The sequence below is a fragment of the Chlorocebus sabaeus genome, chromosome 27 (genome assembly GCF_047675955.1).
Source record: "Chlorocebus sabaeus isolate Y175 chromosome 27, mChlSab1.0.hap1, whole genome shotgun sequence".
NCBI classification, from domain to species: domain Eukaryota; kingdom Metazoa; phylum Chordata; class Mammalia; order Primates; family Cercopithecidae; genus Chlorocebus; species Chlorocebus sabaeus.
Genome location: NC_132930.1, coordinates 45,147,224 through 45,157,653, shown reverse-complemented (window position 1 = coordinate 45,157,653; position 10,430 = coordinate 45,147,224). Strand labels below are relative to the sequence as shown.

The following is a 10,430-nucleotide window of genomic DNA, read 5'->3' as shown; positions in this document are numbered from 1 at the left end:
TGCTGGGTGGAAAACCAACCCAGGACTGAAGCAGCAGATGGGTGCCTCATTCCTTATTATCAGAGCTCCGCCTACTGGCAAGTCTCTCTCCGGGCCTCAGTTTCCCCTTCCATCAAACGAGGGGCTGGGGGGATACCAAGGAGGGGTAACTGCTTAGTGAGGATGGGAGGTTTCTTCTGGGGAGATGAATACATTTTGAAACTAGATGGCATGAGTGGTTGCACAGGACTGTGAATGCACAAATGCCACCACACGATTCGCGTTGAAATAGGTAATTGCATGCGATGTGAATGTCACCTCACTTAAAGTGTTTAAAAGAGGGGCCTGGGAGAGTGCAGTGTATGTGAGAATCACGTGGGACACCCACAGTCTCTGAACCTCGGTTTCCTTGCCGTAAACTGGGAAAGAGACCGTGTGAGCCGTGTTCCCTGGGGCCCAGAGATTCCAAGAAGGAAAACCTGGGATTCCTGGGACTGGGAAGAGGGCCGGGGCCGGAAGGGGAGGGGTATGTGGGGACGGCTGGGGGGCAGCCCCGATAAGACTTTCAACACTGGGCAGCAGCGTCGACACAGGTGGTCTGTGTAGATCCCTGCATCTCACTCCCGCAGGGCTGACCAGTGGCCAGAGGTGGGACTGGCCAGGCTCGGCCCAGCCAAGTCTGGGAGCAGAGGACACTGAGTGAGGGATCCCCGGGGCCATCCTCACTGGCCTGTGGCTCTCCTCACACCACAAGAGAGGTCCAGGAGCTGACCTTGGGTCCTAATGGGGACACCTTCCTGGCAGCAGGCTGGCAGGGTGGTGTGGTGGTCAGTGTACTGGGCTCTGTGTCTCCGCCCCTACCTGCTGTGTGATGGTGGGCCAGACACCTAACCTCTCTGTGCCTCTATTTCTTCAATGGCGAACCGGGGCACTAGCAGCCCCCATATCCGGGCACAGTGGCCTGAAGATTAAAGGCAAGAGCGGCACGAGACCTACAGCAAAAGCTCTGAGCAGGGAGCGGTCCAGGGAGTTCCACCACCATCTCCCCTCTGGCCGCCAAGGAAACCGAGGCTCATGGTGACCTGGCCCAGGTCTGTTGGACTCAGGGTCCTTCTCATCCCCAATATCAGAGGGCTGCCACCAGGGAAGCAGCTGGCCCCTAGACACACCCCGGAAGCACACAGGGAAGGATGCCCTGGGGACTTCGGTATGTTATTGAAAAAAAAAAAAAACACATTTATTGCTATTTGAACCCTGCTTTCATGCCTCCATTTCCCAGAAAATGAGCCACAGGAGACACCAGGAGAGGCAAGAGACCATCCTCCTTGCACAAAACCCACTCCCTCAGATGATGTCCTCAGCGAGGGTGGCTGGGGGCCAACCAGGGGGCCCACCCGCAGAGTGGCAGAGGAGGCAGGTTGACCCTGCGGACGTTGAGCTCTGTGGCGAAGGTCCTGGCCTTCTGGTAGAAGAAGAGCGACTTCTCGCGGTCCAGGAGGAAGTTGTGGTAGATGGTGGCCAGCCGCGTGTAGATCTTCAGCTGTGCCTTCTTGTTGCCCAGGTCCACGGCGGCTGCCAGTGCCAGCTGGTAGTACCCAGCTGCATCGAATGGGTCCTGAAGGGGACAGGCCATGCTCAGCAAAAGGGGGACTCGGAGCCCATCTTCCCAGAGGCCGTTCCTGTCTCCAGGTCATTCCACATGTCCAGCCAATGCTGGCTCACCCCATGAGCCCCGAAGCCTGTGACACTACTGTGGTCTCAGCTGCAGGAGGTGGGGATGACCCTGACACCCCTGGAAGCCTTCCTGGCTGTCCCTACGCCCCACTCACCCCAAGCCTCCTGCCCCAGTCCCACCCTCTCTGCAGGCAGTGGCTGCTTTCCCCATGGGCTGAGGTCAGGGCAGATCCTGCCTGCTCTGAGAGTTCCATGCAGGGCCCGTGGCTCCAAGCCACAGCAGGGGCACAGCGTTGAGTGACCCAAGCTCTCCTCTGGCCCCTGTCCATGCTGACCACTTCCAGGCCCTCCACGGGCCAGGCCAGGTACAAAACCATCTCACGAGTGTCCTCTCTGGCAATGTTCCCTGAAATATTGACGGAGTGTGACTCCCCAGACATCCACTCCCATTTTCAATGCATCTTTGGCTCAAACTCACCATCCCTGGGTTGGGATGCCGCCTCCCAGACCTCCTCCTTGACCCTCCCATCCCCCACCCAGCTTCTCCCCAGGCGCCTCCTCCACATGGGGGTCACCCAAGGGACCTCTCTAAGACCTATGCCTGGCCTGTCCCCCTTTACCATCTCAAGATGGCTCCCAGGGCCAAGGACAAAGGCCAAGATGCAGCAGTCCATTCCCTCACTGCCCCATCCCACACACGGAGCAGGGATGTGAGAAGGCCCCGAGTCACCGCCACTGCTCATCCAATGCCCCCCAGCCCAGCCGAACACTGGACTCTGTGCCGGGTGCATGGCTGAGCCTAACGTCCTGGCTCCCAGTCTGAGGGACCTGGGAGCGAACACTGACCACACAGGGTGGCCCGGGCTGTGGCAGAGGGAAGCCCAGGAGCCTATGGAGGGCCCAGGAGGCCCCAGACTCAGCCGGGGGTGGGAGGCAAGGGCTTCCTGAAGGGGTGGGGGCATCCCAACAGGAAGGAGCCAGCCAAAGCATATGTCTCCACGTGTGCGTGTGTGTGTGTGCCTGTGCATGTGTGCCTGTGTGTGCGTGTCCCTGTGTGTGCGTGTCCCTGTGTGTGTGCCCGTGTGCGCGTGGGTCTGTGTGTGCGCCTGTGTGTGTGCCTGTGTGTGTGTCTGTGTGTATGCCCGTGTGTGTGTGCCTGTGTGTGTGTGCCTGTGTGCACGTGGGTCTGTATGTATGCCTGTGTGTGTGCCTCTGCCTGTGCCTGTGTGTGCGTGCCTGTGTGTGCATGTCCCTGTGTGTGTGTGCCTGTGTGTTTGTGTGCCTGTGCCTGTGTGTGTGTGCCTGTGTGTGTGCGCCTGTGTGCGTGTGAGTCTGTGTGCGCGCCTGTGTGTGTGCCTCTGGGTGTTTGTGTGCCTGTGCCTGTGTGTGTGGCTGTGTGTGCGTGTGACTGTGCCTGTGTGGGTATGCCTGTGCCTCTGTGTTTGTGTGACTGAGTGTGCGTGTGCCTGTGCCTGTGTGTGCACACCTGTGTGTGTGTGCCTGAGTGTGCATGTGCCTGTGCCTGTGTGCGCATTTGTGTGTGCATTTCCATGTGCCTGTAGTGTGTGCAGCAGCTAGTGAGTGGCAGGCTGAGCCAGGACACACCTAATCCACCCTATTCCAGGGCTCACTCTCACATGTAGACTAAAGGGGACCCCATTTTAGAGACAATTGGCAAAGATGCCCATTTACCCCTGCCTCTCTGCCAGCCTTCCAGGCCCCATGCAGCCCGGCTTTCTCTCCCACTCCTCTGGGCCCTGGGTCCAGAGCCTCCTATACAAGGAGGAGGGCGTGGCCTTGGAAAGACAGCGGCCCTTGGGGAATTCCGAGGGGGCCTCCCTGTGGGAAGCTGGCCTGTGCTGACAGCATAGTCACGATGAGGCCCAGAGGGCTGTGCATGGGAAGCCGGTGAAGGAGGCCTCTGCCCCTCGACCCCAACCGTGGACTTTGGCCTCTCAGGTACTACTTGGCCCTTTCCTTCCTCCTGGACAGGCGGAGTGGGCGGCAGGCTTGACCAAGAGAGATAAAGGCCTCTTCTGGGAGGCCCGTCCCCTGGGTCCCAGGCGAGCCCCTGAGCGGTGAGCAGCGTCCCTCTGGGCCTGACACCTGGCACCTCCCTGTCTGGCTGGGACTTGGGTGGCCACAGGGACCGCTTCTGACCACCAGGTGTCGCCAGCACTGGGTGGGGGCCTCCCGGGCAGCCCCAGGCCTGCGGTGGGGGATACGGGGCAGGGTCTTAGGGCAGCCCCAGCTCCTCATGTTGTTCTAAGGCCCCCAAGATCTCGGTCCCTGGACTGGAGCGCCCTGGCCCCTCAGCCCATAAGGAGCCCTGACGCGGTGCCGGTGCGATGCTAGGAGGGGCGGTGCCTGCTGGGCAGAGGGGTGGAGACACCCCAGGTCCGAGTCTGCCAGTCCCAGCTCTCCACCCCTGCAGGGCTGGGGGCAGAGGGAGCACAGGTCCCAGCACCTTCCCTCGAGACAGACCCGACCCAGCAAGGCCTCAGCCTGACTGGCTGGGGCCCGGCCCCGCTGCACCTGCCCTGAGCTGGGGTTTCCGTCTGTGAAGCAGATGGTAAGACACCGGCCCCACCCCACCCTTCCTGGGTGATGTGAAGATTCAAGGTGTCTCGGGACTCCAGGAAGGAGTTGCTCAGTGCGGGCTGGCACCCTGGGCAGGCTTCCTAGAGGAGGCGCCGGGATTTGGGTTGGATCTTGCAACGTGGATTCAATGTGAGGATGATGGCGTTCTCAGAAATGTCCTTCTCCCCACCCTGTTTTCTTTGTTAAATGCAACTTGACACTTGACTGTCAAGACTCAGCTTTGGTGTCACCTCCTCCAGGAGGGCCCCCCTGACTACAATCCCCCTTCTTTACCCAGAGGCCACCATTGCCCGCTCATGTGTCAGCCTCCCTGGCTGAGACTGAGTTCTTGAGGGTGGGGCCTGGCTAGCTTGGGAGCTGGGTTGTATCTGCTAACCTTGCCGGCTCCTCCAGCCGGGTGCAGAGCTCCAGGGAGGCCACTGGGCCATTCCTAAGGAAGGCTGGAACCCAGGCCTCTGGGGTCTGGGTGGAGATCCCACTCCAAGGGGGCCGGGAACACCCCGAGCCCTGCCCCTCCCCACCCACCTTCAGGTCGTAGAAGATGATGTCACCGAGCACCAGGTACACCTTCACGTAGTAGAGGGTCTCCTCGTCGAACTCCAGCGGCGAGTTGCAGAGCGACAGGGCCTTGAGGTAGAAGTGCTCCGCCAGCTCGCTGTGGCCCAGCCGGTGGTGCAGGGCGGCCAGCCGGTGGTAGGCCACGCGCTCGTTCAGCCGGTCCCCTGGGGTGCAGGCCAAAAGGGCAGGTGTGAAGACGTGGCTCTCTGGGGCAGGCAGGGCACAGTCCCCTCAGGAGGAGGTATGCAGACCCCGGGCAGCACCTGGCTTGCCTCCAGGCACCTGTGGTCACCTGGGAAGCTCTGACCAGTCCCTTCCGGGTTCCCAGACTCACTTTCCCATCTGCAAAGCAGAACTAATAAGACCTGCCCCCGTCTACTGTGAGGCTTTGGCAAAGTCGGACTTGGACGGCCCAGCTTTGTGCCTGCACATAGACACCTGCCTTTGCTCACTGATTTTAACCAGGGGAGCCCAAAAGCCATGCAGTCCAGGTGCTCCCGGGCGCCCCGGCTCCAGGCAACCCACAGACATGACATCCGACTCCTCCTGGGTGTGTCATGATCAGAGCCCCCTACTGGGGAGTCACTGCGTGCCTGAGCTCCAGGTCCCCCCACAGATGCGCAAACCCACCCAGGCTGTCTCCGATGTCCTCCCCTTTCCAGGGCGAGTGCCGTGGAGCCTGCATTGGATGCATTCCCACACAGCTGCACACCTACTGCGTTCTGGGCCCCGGGACACAAGGCGCTGGGGCATGCGGTCTGCCCAGGGCTCCCTGTCTCTGGAGGAGGACAGACGACCCTGGCACAGCACCAGGGGATGCCCGGCCTTAAGGGGCAGGCTGCTGGAAGGGGAACTGGGATTTCATCAGCCAGAGAGCCATGTGGTTGATGAGGGTGGGAAGAGCACAAGAGAAAGGGAGTGTGCCACTCAACCTGGCACATACAGGGACCAACGAGATGCCTGGCATGTCTGGAAGGCAGAGGGCACACTGGGCGGCCCTTGTGGTCAGCAGCGGGAAGAGGCAGAGGAAGCAGAGCTCAGCCAGGCAGGGAGCTCTGCACTGTGTGAGAGACCTCGGGCTGTGCCCCATGGCCTGACGGGGAAGCCAGCTGGGCAGATCTGCCTGCCTGGACAGGAGACCAGGAAAATCCCGCAGCTGTTTCAGCTCCTGCCCTGCAGACCTGGAGGCTGGGCTCTGGCAAAGTGTGGGTCCTGGCAGGGCAGGAGCTCCGGGGACTTACCCAGAGTGATGCTGAGTGCTAGGGCCATGTGGGCAAACTCCAAGCCCTCCTGGGGCTCCTCCAGCGTGGCCAGCAGTGCCACCAGCTTGTTGCACAGCCGCAGCTCCGCCTTGCGGTTGCCCGTAGTCACTGCCAGGGGCAGGGCCCGGTCCTACCACACAGGCAGGTGGGGTCAGGCTTCCCGCAGCACCCACCTTGCCCAGTACCCTCCTCAGAGCTCGAACATGTGCTTGGAGCTTCCCACGCCCCAGCTACCCCTGGACCTCGGCACAGCTCTGTGCTCTGGGATAACGCACGGTTCAGACACCCAAGTTGGGGGCCGAAGAGTCACCTGAGGCCCATCCAGCTACACCTGGCAGCCTCAGAACAGCCTCTCCCACCTGGGCACCGGGGGTCTGACTGCGGGGAGCCAGCACTCCTCTCTGCTCTAAAAACACATTTAGCCGTGCCCAGGGCTGAGCCACACCATGAGCTCAAAGGGAGAAGCCGTCCCCGCTTTGGGGTGTAGTCAGACCTGGGCCCTGGCCCTGGGCCTCACACTGACATGCTGTGTGTCCTTTGACATGTCCCTGTGCCTCTCTGAGCATCAGTTTCCTCATCTGGAAGATGAGGACAGGACTTCCCACTCATGGTTGCTTGAGGTCATCAGGTACAAGGGTAGAGCCATTGCCATGTCCAGGCCCCGAGCGTTTGTCCCGGGCAGGGGGCACAGTCAATATCATTCCCAGTGAGACCACTGGGAAACTAAGCATGGGCATGGGTGGCCCTGCCTCCAGGTGGGAGGCCTCTGCCCTGCCACACCTGTGCCTCAGCCCTCCAGGTGGCCCCCCCCCGAGGCCCACCCACATCAGCCCACAGGCCAGCTCACCCGGTAGAAGGACACGGCTTTCTCCCGCTCCCAGGCCCCATTGAAGAAGATGTCTCCAGCTGCCTCAAACAACTCCAGCCCCAGGTTGGGGTCGCCTGTGTACAGGGCCACATTCTGTGCCACCTGAAAGGAGGCAGAAGTTCCCCCAAGACCCACACCTGGTGAGGTGGCCACGCCCACCTTCGCCAGCCTCCTTCCTCTCACACACTGCAGGTACACCTGAGCATTTTTCAGACCCTGTGCATTAGGGCTGCCCCCATCACTGGCATGAGGACAATGAACTGATGCTCCTGAGTGCTAGGAGATGACTGAGCAGCTGCAGCCCAGAAGCCCGACACCTGTGAATCCTACCACCAGGGCTAGCCCTAGCCCACTCCCCCTGCACTCAAACCAGTCTCCGTGGCCCCCAGATTGCTGGGAGCCCATCCCCTGGCTCCCATCTGAGTTGTCACATCCCTGCCACAGCTCAGGGCCGCACATCAACAGTGTTTGTGGGTGGGCCTGGTCCCCTCTTGGCCATGAGCTCTTGATCCCTCTCCTCAGCTCAAGGAGGTATACAGCAGGTGCTCAATAATGAAAGCTTCTCCAGGCTCGTGGGCTTCACAATTTGTTCCAGATCACACTGTGTTTGGGAAAGCCTCTGAAAACAGCTGCTATGATAGATTCATTTTGTAAGGAGATGTGTCATGTGTCACTTGGAGCAAGTTCTTCTGTGTGTTAACTGAGTGGCCACATTATTTGAGCATGTGCTGTATACCAGCAGGTGCTGGGCACTGTGAGGGGCCACGCCTCTGCCCTCAGGGAGAAGATGCTGGCCAATGGGGGAGGATATGAGGGAACCAGTTGGAGGGAGGGAAAAGGCATACAACAGGTGCTCGGCAGTGGCTTAGGAATGAGTGGATGGATGGATGAATGGATGAGCAGAAGTATAGACACATGGATGGATGGATGGGTGTGTGGATAGATGGATGCTTGGATGGATGGATGGATGGATGGATGGATGGATGGATGGATAGATAGATGAATGGATGGATGAATGGATGGACAGACGGACAGATAGATGGTTGGACAGATGAATGGATGGATGGATGGATGGATGGATGGATGGATGGATGGATAGATGGGTGGATGGAATGATGTGTGTATGTATGTATGTATGGGTGGGTAGATAATGTATGGATGGGTGGAGGGTAGATGATGTATGTACGTATGGATGGATAGATGGGTGGATAGACAAATGTATGGATAAACAAACGGACAGATAGATGAATGGAGGGATGGATTAATAGGTAGATTGGTGGGTGGATGGATGAAGGATGGATGGACGAACAGGTGAATGGATGGATGGGTGAAAGGATGGATGACGGAAGGATGGAGGATGGAAGGATGGATGGAAGGATGGATGGATGATGGATGGATGGATGAATGGATGATGGATGGATGGAAGGATGACCAGGTGAATGGATGGATGATGGAAGGATGGATGGATGAATGGATAAATGGATGGATGGATGGAAGGATGAACAGGTGAATGGATGGATCATGGAAGGATGAATGGACGGATAGATGGACAAACAGGTGAATGGATTGATAGACGGGTGAATGGATGGATGATAAAAGGATGGATGAGTGATGGAAGGATGAATGGACAGATGGATGGATGATGGATGGATGGAAGGATGAACGGATGGATGGAAGGATGAACAGATGAATGGATGGATGATGGAAGGATGGATGGATGATGGAAGGATGGATGGATGGATGAATGGATAAATTAATAGATGGATGAATGATGGGTGGATGGAAGGATGAACAGGAGGTGAGTGAATGGATGACGGAAGGATGGATGGATGATGGATGGATGGATATATGGATGAATGGATAAATGGATGGATGGATGAATGATGGATGGATGGAAGGATGAACAGGTGAATGGATGGAAGATGGAAGGATGGACGGATGATGGATGGATGGATGAATGGTAAATTGATGGATGGATGATGGATGGATGGAAGGATGAACAGGTGAATGGATGGAAGATGGAAGGATGGACGGATGATGGATGGATGGATGAATGGTAAATTGATGGATGGATGATGGATGGATGGAAGGATGAACAGGTGAATGGATGGAAGATGGAAGGATGAATGGACGGATGGATGGACGAACAGGTGAATGGATGGATAGACAGGTGAATGGATGGATAAAAGGATGGATGAATGATGGATGGATGAATGGACAGATGGATGGATGAATGGATGGATGGATGGATAAATGGATGAATGGATGAATGATGGATGGATGGAAGGATAAACAGATGAATGGATGGATGATGGATGGATGGATGGATGATGGAAGGATGGATGGATGGATAAATGGATGGATGGATGAATGATGGAAAGATGGAAGGATGGAAGGTGAGTGGATGGATGATGGAAGGATGGATGGATGATGGATGGATGGATATATGGATGAATGGATAAATGCATGGATGGATGAATGATGGATGGATGGAAGGATGAACAGGTGAATGGATGGATGATGGAAGGATGGATGGATGGAAGAATGAGTGGATAGATGGATGAAGGATGGATGGATGGAAGGATGAACAGGAGGTGAATGGATGGATGATGGAAGGATGGATGGATGGATGGACAGACGAACAGGTGGATGGATGGTGGGTGAATGGATGAATAAGAATGGATGAATGATGGATGGATGAATGGATGGATGGATGGATGGATGAATGGAAGGAGGAACAGGTGAATGGATGGATGATAGAAGGATGGATGGATGATGGATGGATGGATGGAAGGATGAGCAAGCGAGTGGATGGATGATGGAAGGATGGATGGATGATGGATGGATGATGGAAGGATGGAAGAATGAACAGGTGAATGGATGGATGATGGAAGGATGGATGGAAGAATGGATGGAGGGATGAACAGGTGAATGGATGGATGGACGGGTGAATGGATGGATGATAAAAGGATGGATGATGGACGAATGGATGGATGAATGGACAGGTGAATAGATGGATGATGGATTGATGGAAGATGGCTGGATGGATAAAGGATGAACAGTTGAATGGATGGATAATGGAAAGATGAATGGAAGGATGGATTGATGGATGGACGAACAGGTGGATGGATGGACGAACAGATGAATGGATGGACGAACAGATGAATAGACGAATGATGGATGGACGGACGGATGGATGGATGGATGGATGATGGATGGATGGATAGAAGGATGAACAGTTGGATGAGTGATGGAAAGATAGATGGAAGGATGGATGGACGGACGAACAGGTGAATGGATGGATGAACAGGTGAACGGATGGATGGACAGGCGAATGGATGGATGATAAAAGGATGGATGGATGATAGATGGATGGATGGATGGAGGGATGGATGATGTATGGAAGGATGATGGATGGATGGATGGAAAGACGAACAGGTGAGTGGATGGACGATGGAAGGATGGATGGATGGACGGATGGGTGATGG

At 56.8% G+C, this 10,430-nt stretch overlaps 1 protein-coding gene across 2 annotated transcripts in view; it reads right to left on the bottom strand.

The window, feature by feature from the left end:
• Positions 1–1,198: 1,198 nt before the first annotated feature.
• SH3TC1 (SH3 domain and tetratricopeptide repeats 1) overlaps positions 1,199–10,430 on the bottom strand; it is a 44,486-nt gene continuing 35,254 nt past the window's right edge. For both annotated transcript variants that reach the window (XM_073012546.1, XM_073012548.1), the window contains exons 15-18: positions 6,922–7,044; positions 6,054–6,204; positions 4,780–4,976; positions 1,199–1,594 (exon numbers count right to left, since the gene is read on the bottom strand). In XM_073012546.1, the coding sequence (XP_072868647.1) occupies positions 1,337–1,594; positions 4,780–4,976; positions 6,054–6,204; positions 6,922–7,044 (729 nt within the window). In that variant the 3' untranslated portion in view covers positions 1,199–1,336. The remainder of the gene's footprint in view (positions 1,595–4,779; positions 4,977–6,053; positions 6,205–6,921; positions 7,045–10,430) is intronic.